At 44.1% G+C, this 14,641-nt stretch overlaps 1 protein-coding gene across 1 annotated transcript in view; it reads left to right on the top strand.

Moving 5' to 3' along the window:
* The window catches only part of A2M (alpha-2-macroglobulin), a 29,347-nt gene that overhangs the window by 6,723 nt on the left and 7,983 nt on the right, over positions 1–14,641 (top strand). Inside the window, exons 8-25 of the mRNA XM_064720779.1 lie at positions 605–728; positions 2,171–2,285; positions 2,525–2,634; positions 3,133–3,291; positions 4,180–4,407; positions 4,739–4,802; positions 5,286–5,428; positions 6,075–6,224; positions 6,883–7,053; positions 7,684–7,819; positions 9,515–9,623; positions 9,937–10,165; positions 10,430–10,556; positions 11,191–11,312; positions 12,582–12,633; positions 13,121–13,204; positions 13,603–13,779; positions 14,260–14,344. Of these exons, the coding sequence (XP_064576849.1) occupies positions 605–728; positions 2,171–2,285; positions 2,525–2,634; positions 3,133–3,291; positions 4,180–4,407; positions 4,739–4,802; positions 5,286–5,428; positions 6,075–6,224; positions 6,883–7,053; positions 7,684–7,819; positions 9,515–9,623; positions 9,937–10,165; positions 10,430–10,556; positions 11,191–11,312; positions 12,582–12,633; positions 13,121–13,204; positions 13,603–13,779; positions 14,260–14,344 (2,385 nt within the window). The remainder of the gene's footprint in view (positions 1–604; positions 729–2,170; positions 2,286–2,524; positions 2,635–3,132; positions 3,292–4,179; positions 4,408–4,738; positions 4,803–5,285; positions 5,429–6,074; positions 6,225–6,882; positions 7,054–7,683; positions 7,820–9,514; positions 9,624–9,936; positions 10,166–10,429; positions 10,557–11,190; positions 11,313–12,581; positions 12,634–13,120; positions 13,205–13,602; positions 13,780–14,259; positions 14,345–14,641) is intronic.

Here is a 14,641-nt window from a genome sequence, read left to right as displayed (position 1 = left end):
AAAAGACAACAGTTACTGTTTGATGCACCTTGTGTGTAACATATAGAAATGTATTTTTGTTCTGTTCTTTTGTAAGAGTGTTTCTTGCATATTTTTTGAGTCATTGAGGATTTCACACTAGCCACAGTGCTAGGGATGTGGGCTTTAGTTCAGTTTACCCAGGAATGATGTTTTAGCTGTATCTTCTGCTTGTTAGTGTGGAGAGGAAACCCTAAGGGATGCAACTGCCCTCTTTCCTTTGGGCCACCTCACTGGATTCTGCCTTGCAGTGTTCCATACACTTTGTAGGGAGAGCCATGGCTTGGGCTGAAGAGTGAGAGTAAAGACCCAGTGCTCGTACATAAATAAAACAGTTCTGTCAATTGGGTGCTTGGGTAGATGCTTGCAGCATGTTCTCCAGGATGAGGGGGAATCATAACAAAATCAGCATTAGCATATGGTACCAAACTCCTTTCTGCTTTTTATTTCCTACGATGGCCCTGTGTATCCTGGAGGCAGCTCTAGGGAAGATAGCTGGCATCAATGGGGATGAGCCTGTAATTTTTCTACATCCCTGTTACATTCCTAATGTCTCTGTTTTCCTTTCAATCCTCCCTGCTTGTAGATACACGTTTGGGAAGCCTGTTCCTGGCCTCGTGAACTTCCGTGTCTGCCGGAACTATGAGCGTGCATCCATGTTCTGTTATGGTGAAGAGTCTAGAGCAGTCTGTGAGGAGTTCTCTGGACAGGTGAGTCAGGATTACTCTGGTGGGAAGAGTGATTGGAGAAAGTGTTATTGAGCTTGCCTTGTAGGCACAGGCTTGCTCTGAGTACGTACAAACTTAGTGTTAACATGTGGTGAGGCACTGGCACAGATTGCCCAGGGAAGCTGTGGATGCCCCATCCCTGGAAGTGCTCAAGGCCAGACTGGATGGGGTTTTGAGCAACCTGCTCTATTGGGAGATGGCCCTTCCTATGGCAGGGGAATTGGTGCTTAGATTGCCTTTAAGCCCCATTCCAATCAAAACAGACTCTATGATTCTGTGACAATCCATGTATTTTAAGAAAGGCTGAAGGATGAGAGAAGATGGGGTGCAAGATGAAATGTGAAAGGTAAAAATAAGGGGGAAGGTCTGAGCAGTAAGAGCAATGTGTGTAAAGGCTGGAATCTGATGGAGAATTAAGAGATGAAATAACAGAAAAATCAGATGGAGTGTAGAGACTGTAAGAGCAAAGATAGAAAAGCCATGAGCAATGAGAACGGAGTCGGAGTTGGCTTACACTGGACACAGTGTGTGGGGACAGAAGCTGGTGTTAGAGGAAGGAAAGGAGCAGAAACCAGGAGAGAAGCTGATGCATTTTGAGCTAGAGGGAAAAAAATATGGGTTTAGCGGCCGTGGTAAAGACAGACAGAAAAAAACCCCACTTTTTCACCTTTTAACTGGCAAGAATGAAACTGAAAGGTGTTTGGAGCACAGACAGATGCAACAATACTGGGTTAATTGGTAGAAGTTGGAGTAATAACTTGTGGAAATATGCCAAGAGAAGAAAGCATATGGATGTTCTTGTGGTCCCTGGGCTCTGCTACAGCATGAGCCACATGAATCTACAGCTACCTCTTCCACTACTCTTGTTACAAATGTCAAAAGAAAATATAAATACTGTGGTGCTAACCTCTGTTCTAGGCACTTCTTCTGTGGAGACTTGCCTTGTACATGAGTTTGCTGAAGAGAGGTGGCAAGCTTTGGAAATACTTTTCCAGCTGTCATCCTCTTTCTACAAATACACAGGCTTTGGTTTATGTATCACTCATATGGCTTGCACATTTTAAGTAAGCAGCTTTATTTTCCAAAAAACCTGATGCCTGACAAACATTTCTTATGTGGCACATATTGACTAATTCCCTATGCACTCGTACCAAGTGTTGGCAGCTTCAAGCTTCGCAAACATACACAAAAATTGTCTAGTTTGCAAACCCTTTTTCCTCTAATCTTGCTGGAGTATCTCAACATGCTTTTTGCCAAGTTATTTATGTCTTTTCTCAGTTTTGATAACAACAACAGAGGTAGATTATCTGTGAGGTTGTGGGCTTCTCTTTCAGTTCAGAGCAACACACAGTGATGGATTCATTAAGTTGGATAAGCGTTGTATAAATGAGAATATAATGGTCTTGTTTGTTTTCCTCCAACAGACAGACATCTATGGCTGCATTTCTGAAGTGGTAAAGACCAAATTATTCCAGCTCAAGAGAAGTGGATATGAGAATAAGCTCCATGTAGAGGCCAAGATTAAAGAGGAGGATACAGGTATGGATCATCTGGATGAAAGAGCCATGTGATGGGCCCAAGAGAGACCAGCAGAGGGGCCTGCCCAGTAGGAATGAGGCATAAAAGCAGACTCTCTCTCTTCTGGAACCTTAGAGTATTCCTGCCTCTAGTCCAGGACTATCAAGCAAAGAGTTTGTCCAGCAAAGGAGGGTTGGCCTGGAGTAAAAGGAATTCTGGTTAGGCAGAGGCAAATTAGTTCTTCTTGCTTCTTTCTGCAGGAGTGGAGTTGACTGGAACAAGCTTCTCTGAGATCACAGCCACCATTAGCAGAGTCACATTTGAGCTTTCAGATACTTACTACAAGCGGGGAGTCCCCTTCTTCGGGCAGGTAGGAAAACCATGAGAATGGAATGCCATGAGTGCCAGGCAATGATGCTACTGAACCTTCTGGTCAGATCTATGCCCCAGCTCTGCAAGGATGCTGGACCTCAGTGCTGCTAATCCCTGTGGGTCTCCTTTCCTTTGAAAGCTCTCAAACTGGGGAACAGCAGCTGAGAGCACAGCCTTCATTCTATCCTTGTGCTTCTGCCTCTCCAGTCCACTAAAATTCTCCTCCTACAGTCACCTGTTCAATTGGAGGCCCCAGGGGTGTGAGTGCTTGTCATTCTACACATCCACTCCTCTAATCCAGAGGCAGAGACAAGAAAGAGGCAGAGAAAAAGTATTCAGAAAGTTTGCAGCTGTCTCAGAAAGAGATACATGTAAAGTGCTGCTGAGGCTTCCTTGTCTGACACAGGCTCAATGTCTTTACCTTGGTGTTCTACCAGTCTTGTTCAGGTGGCAGCCATCCCTCTCCTTCTAAACTGAGCTGGTTTTGCTCCTCCAGGTGAAACTAGTGGATGGGTCTAATGCTCCAATTGCCAATGAAACTGTGAGAATTTCTGTTCAAGGAGGACAGGAACAAAACTATACAACAAACGAAGAGGGCATTGCAGAGTTTGCCCTAAACACTTCCTCATTGGCCTTGGAAAATGTTGGAATTAGGGTAAGTCCTTTGGACAGAGAAGATAATGAGCATCTGAGCATCTCTTTGTTAGTGGGAAATGCAATTTGTTGTGTAATATGCATATTTTGTAATATCACATCCTGGAGTAGGGGAGAATAATTGTGTCTGGAATTATATTTGCTCTACTCCCTACAAGTCCCTTGTCACACACTAAAACCATTAAGAATTTTCCAGAAGTTACTACTGGATAGTTGAAGTTTTCAGATTTTTGTAGGATAAAGAAAAGTCAAGGGTTCCCAAATAATGAGAAAGATAAAGAAAAAAGGGCATGTGAGACATATCAAATTCTGAAGTGCCCTTCTAAATGTGAAAGATCTTCCCCTTGCTCTCATTTTTAAGAGGACCTGAACTCTCTCCTCCTAAACTTCTATTCAGTTTAAGTTTTGAATTATTAGTTGGAGATTGCCCTTCTTTTTTATAGCATCTCTAGGTTGATCTTGGCACTGTTAATATCTGAACTGAGCAGCACTATCCCTTCTTCAGTGCCAATAATAAGGAAAGAAATAAAAATTTGTTTTTTCCCTTTAGACTAACTAGAATATTAGAGAGGGCAATGCATTAGTGTAAAAAGCCCTTAAAGTGACACTGATAGTAAGCAAAAATCTGATATGATTCAGCTTGTTTGACACAGACTCCAGCTTCTGTGTGAGTGAGATCATTCCCAATGATTTGCTAAAGATGCCACCATCCTGTCTTGCACTTTCCAAACTCATGTGTTGGGGTTTGGTTTTGTTTTTTATTTTGCTGACTTTCGTGTTACTTCACTACCAAAAAAACACTAAAGCTTTAATATTAGGCCGTGAATTTTTGTCTCCAGTTTGGCCACCTGTGTTTGAGGATCTATGTATGTGTTTTCTCCTTTTCCAGGCAGTTCATAAAAACAACATCTTCTGCTATGATCGTAACTGGGTTGTTCCATCTTACGGAGAGCGTTATCTCCATCTAAAGCGCTTTTACTCTCCCAGTAATAGCTTCCTCAAAATTGAGCCCAAGTCTAAGCCACTAAGCTGTGGCTCCACCACAGACATCTGGGTGCATTATATCCTTACTCCAGCAGCTGTAGGAGAGCAGAAGAAAATCACCTTTTACTACCTGGTAAGTTTGCACCTGCCATACAGTGAGGTTGTCACTGGCAGTTATAGGGGGATTAGAAATAAAAGCTGTGGTTTGTGGCAGCGGTCTTTAAACACTTTCTTGTCATCCTTCACATGTTCTTTAGAAACAAAAAGGAGGGTCTGAGTTGGGAGTAAAAAGTAAGGATGTCCCTGTACCCTCTGGGTGAGCACAGGGATTCTGCTACAGGGAGGCAGAGAGCTGGGGGTGAGCAGCAGACACTGAGCTCCGTTGCTCTCCTTGCAGGGCCCCTCACTTTCAGGTTTGCCTAATACAAAACCACAATCACAGCAAAGTTTCTCCTTCCATTCAGGTGATGGCCAAGGGAAACATTAAGCAAGGAGGCACTCACATTCTGGATTTGGACCAGGAAAGTGGTGAGTTCCTCTTCCCCACCAAATTTTCACTCTTATGGAGGGCTAGGCAACTGTGGCAGACATACACTCTGCTTCCATGTAAATGCAGGGATTGACATGTGCATGTCCTCTAAGATCTGGGAAAAGTTTGACCTTTATTTTCTCTGCCTTTAGGCTTTTCACAGATTTGCTTTAATCCTCTGTGCCACTATCTTTCTCCTGACACTGCATTTTCTGGGGGTCCAGTGGTTCTCAGAGATACATCTGATAATCTGTTTTCAGAAGCTGAAGCAAAATTTAGCATACTTGTGCACTGGAAAACAGGCCTTTTTAGTCAGACAGGGAGACTTACACATCACTGTGAGCACCAGTTTATCCCACTTGGATGCCTGGAATTTCATAATGGCTAGGATAAAGTTCAGCATAAAGTCAAACCTAGAATTCTGTCTGCTCCCAGAGAAAGTTTTTTGCACCTTAACTTTTTGCCATTGTTTTGTTTGCTAGACAATGGTGTCTTCTCACTACAGTTGTCTGTACAAGCTGATATTGCTCCAGTGGCCCAAGTGCTGGTCTACACCACAGTCTCCAGAAAGGAGGTGATTGCTGATTCAGCCAAGTTCTACACAGAATTATGTTTCAACAATAAGGTTAGTGTCCACTTCCTGAGGGAGCAGCCACAAGACTGCAGTGTGTTCAAGCTCACTTATTTAGATTCAGCCTGGTTAAGCTAATTTCTTTAGGTACAGTAGCACTGGACAGGCAACATATCAATTGTTGTAGGTAGCTTCACTTCTTACTTGTTTGTGCTAACCTGGAGGAGATCAACTGCTGGAAAAAAAGTGCTAGCAGGGGCTACACTGATAAAACCCCCTTTAGCAACTGGTCAAACTGCTGATCCTGCAGATGGTCCGGGCTAAGAAAAAGAGAACAACAGCAAGGTCTTTGCAAGATGATTTTCTCTCCACATACAGTTTCTGGGTGCAGTACAGTGACTGGTCCTAGTTCAAGGACATGCTCCACTGTCTGATCACATCTAGCCCCTATGTGGGATCGCCTCATCACACTCACAATGACCACAAAACTCACAACCACCTTAAAAACTTTATGAGCAATTGTGATGCTTGAAGTTGCTTGGTGCTGATTCCCCTGGCACTGCTGGAAAGGAGCAGTAGCCCAGAGGGAAGTGTGCATGGCTATGGGGACCTTGTGAAGTTAGAACTGAATGCACTCAGCTGGAAGGAAAAGTCCTGTGAGGGTAGGGCATCTGTGACATAGCCTTTCCTGTGCTTGCAGGTGGACTTGAGCTTCTCCCCTTCGGCAGGCCTGCCTTCCTCGGATGCCCACTTGCAGTTCCAAGCCTCGCCGAACTCCCTCTGTGCCGTGCGTGCTGTGGACAAGAGTGTGCTCCTCATGAAGCCAGAAGCTGACCTGTCACCCACCTCTGTAAGTTCTTGGTCTGTGGAACAAGTCAGAGCCTGCTCAGAGCAAGAGCTGGGGTGGAAGCAGGGAAAAGTCCCTCTTGTCAGAGCTGACACAGGGAGGCTCTCCTGGGCTGCTTCTCATCTTCCTTCAGTGGGCAAAAAGATGAGAACTGGGCAGCAGTTGTTTCTTAGGGGGTTGGTGTGATTTTAGGGATGGCAGTTAGAAAGCCTTTTTAAGGGGCCTGCTTGTCTTGGCCAGACCCAAATGCTGTTATGTGTTTGATGATAATTTTTCAGTTATTCTCCTCATGCATGGATTAATTTTCTTGGTGTAGCATCTGGAAGTGTCAAAGAGTTTATTTGCTTTTAGCCAAACAGAAAATGACAATCCCTGAGTAAGGACAAGGTATTGCAGATGGTTTGGCCAATGTAACTTTTTACATATTTGAGCCAGAATAACCAGAGTAACATGCAGAGCATAAAAAAAGAGGCAGTATCTCCAAATTTTGATCCTTTTTTTGATTCCCAAATTCTTATTGCTCTCAGCACAGGGAGGACCATGGCAACATGGATGTATGAGCTGGTGATGTGATTGTTGTGGTGCTTGTATCCAACTCCCTCAGTTGTGTTTCATGACAATGGACACTAAAATGCCAAATACTCTCTCTCTTTCTGCCAAGGTGTATGACTTACTTCCAGTGAAGGAATTCCATGGCTATGTCTATGATTCAAGAGCACCCTTGGAGGAGTCCCCATGGAATTGTGTGACTGTGGAGCCAATAGTTCGGGATGGGATCACCTATGTTCCAGAAATGGGGGTGAATGAAGAGGACACTTACAGCATCCTAAAGGTATAGCCCCCCTGGCCTGGTTTAGGGAGTGGAGTGGGAGAAGGTTTGAGAATGCTTAAGTCTTTTGTGGTATCATGAAACTTAGCAAGGGAAGGGTTTCTGCATCTGAATGACCTGGCACTTCTTTTTATCCAGAGGCATATTCAGTGAGGATCAGAAGCTTTACTTGTCTTGCCAGATATGCTTCACACTTGGTGGAAAAGGGTTCAGTCTCAAAGTTTTCTTGCAAGAAAAGGTTTGAGGTTGACTTGAAGTGAGATTCTAATTGGAGGTAAATGATCCCATGCCGTTATAGTTGCCTCAGATAAATCAGTATGTCCTTGAGCTGCATTGTAGCTACAGATATTTCATTCCAGAGAGAAAACTTTATATCTGCTTCCTGGCTAATCCTGACACTTAGGCTGAAACTGGACTGGAACCAGTGTCCTAGAAAAAGAGGAGATAAATCCTTTGGGCTCTCTGAGCCACCCAGGCACTCAGACCCAAGGATCAGGGGATCATCTCAAGGTCCAATCCATGCACAGTAACAGCTTCTCCATTTTGAGGCGGTAAAATGCCAATGTCAAGTCTGCTGTGTAAATCTCAACAGGATTCAGTACTAAAAAAGTATGTTTGGTTTTTCTTCCATAGGAGATGGGTTTAAAGGTTTTCACGAATACCAATGTGAAGAAACCTCGGATTTGCAGCCCGAGTAATCACATCTACGCTGTCCCTGGAGCAGGTGGCCTAGGAGCACCTGCAGCCATGGTTGCAATGAGGTCAAGCGGTAAGGGAACTCAATGTTGTTATTGCTTCTGTTCTCAACAGAGATCCTGTTTGTGTTTTGGGGTTAATACTTAAACAGGAGCTGGGGCTGTGAATTGAAATCTTGGAAGCAGTCCTGAGCTGATGGGTTCGCAGATTTCAGCTTCTGAATGGGTTGTGTAGATCTCCAGACAGACTTTGGTAACTCTACATAAGAAATCAGCAGAACCAGACAGTGCGCAAAGCTTGGCAGAGCAGAGGATATTATCCTGCTGATCCTGTTCATTAGGTTTTTACAGTGTACTTCTATTCCTAGATTATCGCTTACAGTCTCCAATACCATTTTCAGGCTGTTCTCATTGATTCAGCCAGTCTTATGTATGGTCAAAACTATGAAGTGGGTGGCAGATTTTTCAGTGATCAGTTGGTAGACTTTGGGAGCTTAGCATTGTAAGACATATATGATAGAAGTCCAGTCTGAAATGGATAAATCCTATTATCCTATTTTTAAGGGCTATATTAATTCTTACACTGTAACAGTGAGGGCAACAGAATTGGCCCTATCATCCTTCAGTCTCATATCAAAGAAAATATCTTAGAATTTTTAAGCTTTTCTAGCTGGATAGCTGATTCAAAGAGTTTTCCTTTGGCACTAGAACCTGTGCTTTTGTATGTGTCCAGTTTGAAAACAATTTCAGCTTCTGACAGAAGTTGCTAAGATGGAGGATAGATGCCTTTCAATTATTTTAAACTGAAATAACCATCACTAAGAAGACTGAAATACTACAATAGAAAAACACAAGCAAGCAGCCTGCCACTTTTACCAGGAGCAATGTAATATAGCTCTGATAGCATCTTTCACCTGTCCCTGAGACCTTCTCAGGCTCTGGAGATGCGTGTTGCACTGTTAGTAAGGAATACTTGTTGGCTACTCAATTGTTATCCAAATGCAGAAATTCAATTAGCCAAAGTAAAGATGACAAAAACTAGAATTTCTTTAAGAACTTTTCTTCTTTTTCTGCTCAGATGCATTTCTCTTTCTGTTTGTGAAAGCCAAGCAAACCAAGTCCCACTCACCTCATCTTTGTTTTCCAGTTATTGAAAAGTAAAGTAAAATGTTTAAACAAATTTCATGTCAAACACATAATATTTTATTTGGAAAAAAATTTTTATGTGAAAACTTTGTTTTAATCAAAATAGCTCTCTTTACCCCTCCCGAATTCCAGCTGCTTGTTTTTATTTTGAGCATTTTCAGCCTAGTTCTTAAGGAGGCCATAGCTTTGACAGGAAGTTGGTACTCTGAGTCACAATGACCCTACAAAGACCACTTCAACAAGGGATGTTCCATTGCTGGCTGGACTGATTAGGATGGAGAAGACCATCTCATGAAGGCTGTGCCTGAAAGAGAAAAGGCTGCTTGTATGGAAGGTCCTAAATAGGCTTTTGCTCTAAATCTTTTTTTTTTTTTAAAGTTGTAAAGTGCTGGCTTCCAAACTTTGAGGTCTGCTGGAGACCAGCAGAAAATAATGGAAGGCTAGCTCTTCTTGCTAATAAGCCTTGGCCCTGAAACTCCACTGCTGTTGGTACCACAGCTCACTACAATCACAAGCATCTGCTTCTGATTGACACTTTCTCAGATTGAAGCTTGATGCTAATATAGGTCTTGCTTGTTTGGAATTATCAATAGTTGATTTCTTTTTCATCTCTCCACATTCAGACATTTCAACAGAGACAGCTTCTAACCAATTAAGCACTCCTGAAGAGGTGACAGAGACAGTCCGAAAGTATTTCCCAGAAACCTGGATTTGGAGTTTAGTACCTATAAGGTGAGTACCTTGGGCTACCTCATTCCTTTTTAATAAAACTGGGTTTATAAGATGAAAACATGAATCCCAAAGTGTTTGTCCTTCACTGTTTGCAGAGACTATTTGGCAATCCTTTGAGATGAAATTACTTTCAGCCATTGTTAGGTCTGTCCAAAGAGTGGACTGGAAGATGTAGAGTGGTCCTACAGTAGCAAATGTACTGTGCCCCATCATTCACACAGCAAATACTGTTCAGTGGGCCAAAAGGGGTGCAGGTAGTCACCAAAATGCTGTAACATTGATCCCTCTGTCCTTGTTCTCTGTCCCTCACCAGCTCTGAGGGAAAAGCTGATCTAGAAGTGACCATTCCTGACACCATCACTGAGTGGAAAGCCAATGCATTCTGCACTTCAGCAGACACAGGCTTTGGCCTGTCCCCAACAGTGTCCCTCAGAGCCTTCCAGCCTTTCTTTGTGGAGCTCACCATGCCCTACTCTGTGGTGCGTGGGGAGTCCTTCGTGCTGAAAGCCACCGTTTTCAACTACCTGCCTGCCTGCATCAGGGTAAGGGAGGTTTAAATTACTCTCTGCAGCTGGGTACCTTCTTGTGCACCCCTTGCCTTTACCTAGCCTTCTTACCTTATCTCTCACTAGCCCTTAGACCCTTTGCCCCAGCTTTTATGTTATTTCTCCTATATAGTCCAAATGCAGAACCCACAACTCCAGTTCCCTGCTCCTTTGCTACTGAAGAAATAGCTGTTTCTATGACTTCCTAGCTCCCTGTTTCTCATGATTACCCTTAATTGCACCTCTCTCTACAACTGGCAGGTCAGTGTGACTCTGGCTCAGTCTACTCATTTCCTGGCTACTCTGGTGGAAAAGGAGGAAGAATCTCATTGTCTCTGTGAGAATGGAAGGAGAACCGTGGCTTGGCTGGTGACTCCCAAATCTCTAGGTAAAGGTCTCAGGGTTTCCTGAAAACTGCAGGAAGGGTTTCTTTGTGCTGTTCTCCCTGTTCAGTATTTGATATTAGAGCAACACATTTTCCTGGGAAGCACTTCAGTGGCGTGTGACTGATCTGGGGGCAAAGACTGATATTTGGGAAGTAAAGACTGGGGGATTCATAGGATCCAACTGTGTGTCTGGTGTCACATGCAGGACCATCAAGCCTTATAGCCCTTGGACAGCATCTCCTGAGGCCAGAGACATTGCTGGCCAGCAGAGATGTTCTGCTAGCTCCATTGCTCACAGAGATTAGGGAGGACATGGGTTCTTCACACTTTGTTTTCACTGTTGTTGTGGCAGCAGCTTTGGCGTGCATGCAGGGCAGCATGTGCTGAACAGCAGTGGGGCTGGTCACGCTCAGCTCTGTGGTGTCCTAGGTTCTGTGAAAGAGCCTCCAAAACAGAGTCACCTTTCAATCACAGCACAGCTCGTGTAGAGAGCTTGGGTTTTGTGGGAATGAAGCAGGGCCCAGCTGTGACAGAAATCTTCATCCATGAGCCTACAAGGTGAAACTCCTGAACGTAGCAGTGAATCCCATTGCCTGGCTCTGCCTGGCAGGGCTGACTGACCCCTGTTTCCTCCAGGGCCAGTGGAGTTCTCAGTGACCACTGAGGCCCTACAGAACCAGCAGCCCTGTGGGAACTACATTGTGGAGACCCCTGAGAAAGGGCGGAAGGACACGGTCATCAGGCAGCTGCTGGTGGAGGTACGGGGGCTGTGGGAAGGGAGGGCTGAGCCTTTAGCTCACACCGTGGTACAACTGCATGGCATGCTAGATAATCTCATCTGGCTCCCTTTCTTGTTAGGTTGGACCTGATGGTCTTTTGAGATCCCTTCTAACCTGGTCTGGTCTATGATTTTATGGCATCACTATGCATCATGGCAATATGATGGCTTTACATCATCTTTGTACTTTGGCAGGGCTGCATAAAGACTTCAGCATAATAATATGTCTTGTGTCTCCTGCTGCAATTAACTTTTCCTGTAACTTCTACTGTAACTGCAATCCATCTTCCCTTTAGCTCCCATCTAAGCAGGTCTCCCATCACCTGCTATTTCAATAAACTGTCTTTACAGCCTCTCTCCTTCTTTTGACACACCCTCAGTAAATGTGCCAGTCAGCACCTGCTGCCTCTGTGCCTCAGAGTGGCCAAACAAACTGCCTCTTAAGCTGAGTGTTTTGCAATTACACTTTGGTAACAAAGACTGGCACCAGGACAAAGGTGAGGGATTCACAAGTACCTATGGGAATTTGATGGCTGTAAAGAAATCCCCTTAAAACTACACATGAAAACATGTTGAAATTTTATAGCTTACCAATTTCCTGTGGCAGGAAGAGTTGCTGATGTGATGTGGAGCAGAAGGAAATACTATGTGGCAGTATTGGATAGCCTTTACAGGAAATCATTGGTTTATTATATACTGAGGGTGATAATCTGGCAGTGAGGTTCTGTGTTCTGAGCTTTCCTCCATATCATAAAACCCCCTAATGTTTGCCCACCATGTGCTAGCAGTAGTGTCAACAGATACTGCAGTGTACTACATCCTCCATTTCTATTGTTTGCATGCACAATTTTTTCCCCCTAAAGCATCTGCAGCATTACAATAAATAGCACTGCAGACTTCTCTTCAGCACAGCCCTCTGTAATGCTGCAGTTCCTTTGTCACAAGGATGTTAAGTGTCTCTCACTGTGTGCTATAGTTGCAGGTCATCCATTTGATGGTCCTCCAGTGTTCTCCTCTCTTTTTCCTGTTCTTCCTCCACATACAACACCAGTCATTTAGGATCACATTTCTTTTATTTGCTTAAATTATTTCAGAGCTCTGTATTTCAGGGAATGTTTGTGACTGACTCTCCTTCTTCAGTTCCCTCACTTTTCTTTTTACATATCCCTCTGTCCTTGTGAGGATTCCTGTCTATGTTTCCTGTCTCACTAATTTCTCACCTCTCTTGTTTTCCTTCATCCCATTCAAGCCTGAAGGAGTTGAGAAGGAAACAACCCAGAATTCTGTGCTCTGTGTAAAAGGTAAAGCCCACTCTGCACACTCTATTTGTTCCTGTGTGGTTTGAGGGGTGGAATGTTGGAGGCCTGCCTCTATCATATTCCATGTAGTGTGACTTTTTTGGGTAGTCAAAACATGCCCCATTGGTATGGAGTTTGAGACATAAGACAGAAGAAAGTGCTAAAGAACTGATCCTCCTGCCTAATCATGGTATGAGCTAGGACAGATTTAGGATGGATATTTGCATCCCTACTCTCTTTAGTTCTGGCATTGGAGTTACATGTCCTCTTGTTTTCTTGCACACTCAGGAGGAAGTTGTAGACACATGATCTGCAGTGCTTAGAAGTGGCTGGGAGTGGTTTCATGCAGAGATTTTGTTCCAGCCAGGGAAATATGAAGTAACTGAAATCAGGGCATTTCTAATAGGAAGAGTTCCTGTTGTCGCACTGAGATCCCCTCCCCTTCCACTAGCCATTTCTTGGAACTGCACTGAAGCTGTTTCTTTCTCAGGAGTGCCTGTGAAAGAGGAGTTTTCCCTATTGCTACCTGAAAATGTGGTACCAGACTCTGGCAGAGCATATTTCTCAGTGCTGGGTGAGTTAACAGCCTCACAGTAGAACCATGTGCTGTTTCTGACTCCTTGTGTTGACCTCCTACCTCACAGCTTTCTCTTGGTTTCTAGCACAGCTCATTCTTGTCTTTAATCGCTTCTGTCCTGAGCATTTGCCCTTCTGTTTGTGCTATTCCTTTTCCTTTTCTGCAAGTCTTTTTGTCTCAGCCTTCCCACCTTTCTCTCATCCCCTAACCTTTCTCTCATTTCCATTTTTTCTTTTTCTCTGATGTTCTGTGTTTTGTTCCAGGATCTTTATCAATCCAGATTATTTTTTGTTCTTCTCTGATATGTCCTGCATCTGTCATTCAGTAGCTTCCCCTGATTCTGATAGCCAGCCCTAAATATTGTTAACATCCCTCTGGTACCTCCTGCTCCTCAGGTGACATCATGGGCACTGCCATGCAGAACCTGCACCAGCTCCTCCAGATGCCCTTTGGCTGTGGGGAGCAGAACATGGTCCTGTTTGCCCCCAACATCTATGTCCTGGACTATCTGAACAAGACAGGGCAGCTGAGTGAGGAGATCAAATCCAAGGCCACTGGATACTTAGTGAGCGGTGAGCTGGGACATGGATTTTGCTTCTGCTTTGGCTTTTTTCTAGATCCTGCCTGGGGTAGATCTGCCAAATGCTGGCCAGATGTTGAAAGAGGTCTTCTCTCATACACAGATGGTCTCTGCTGTATGCCTGAGGGGGCCCTTTGCTGCTTTTTTCTTTATTATTTTGTGTTGCTTAAGCATTACTGTACCTGATGATTGCAACGACTTTTCTCATGGGGTGGCAATGCAGTGCAGAGTTGTCACTGTTACAGTGACTCACTCATTGTCATTTATAGGTCCTGTCATCCTTCTGAAGAAAGGCAGGTGTTGCTTTTCCTCGTTCATGGAGATGGGGATGCAGCAGCACTGCATGCTGGTTAGGATAGGACTGACCTATGCCTCTCCCATTTGCTTTTGCTAATGGAGCTATTTTTCTATTTCCCCATCCCTCAGCAGATTCTTTCTTGCATCTGAATCTTGCCTCATCTTTCCATTGCAGGTTATCAGAGGCAGCTGAACTACAAGCACCCAGATGGTTCTTACAGTACCTTTGGACCACGTTATGGCCAACCAGGGAATACCTGGTGAGATTTCAATGCCACCTATGCATCTCCAATATGCTCCTCTTTCTCACCCACACATTTATAATAAATGCTGTCTGACAGTAAATAGGAAATTCTGTTGTAGACCAGCAGACTTTCCAAGGCTGGTGTGGTCCCTAGGCTGCCTCCTTCTTAATAAATGGGCTACATCAGCCAGCTTATGGGTGAAGTGCTTCCTCCCACCAGTGGCTCCCAGGACCATTACAAACAAAAAGAAAATAGAGATAAACTGGGGAAGAAGGGAGCAGGGATTTAACACCCTGACTGAAGAAGGCTGAA

This window comes from Zonotrichia leucophrys, chromosome 1 (assembly GCF_028769735.1).
Source record: "Zonotrichia leucophrys gambelii isolate GWCS_2022_RI chromosome 1, RI_Zleu_2.0, whole genome shotgun sequence".
NCBI classification, from domain to species: domain Eukaryota; kingdom Metazoa; phylum Chordata; class Aves; order Passeriformes; family Passerellidae; genus Zonotrichia; species Zonotrichia leucophrys.
Note: the sequence above shows the minus strand (reverse complement) of the source record. Positions and strands in the feature narration are given on the sequence as shown.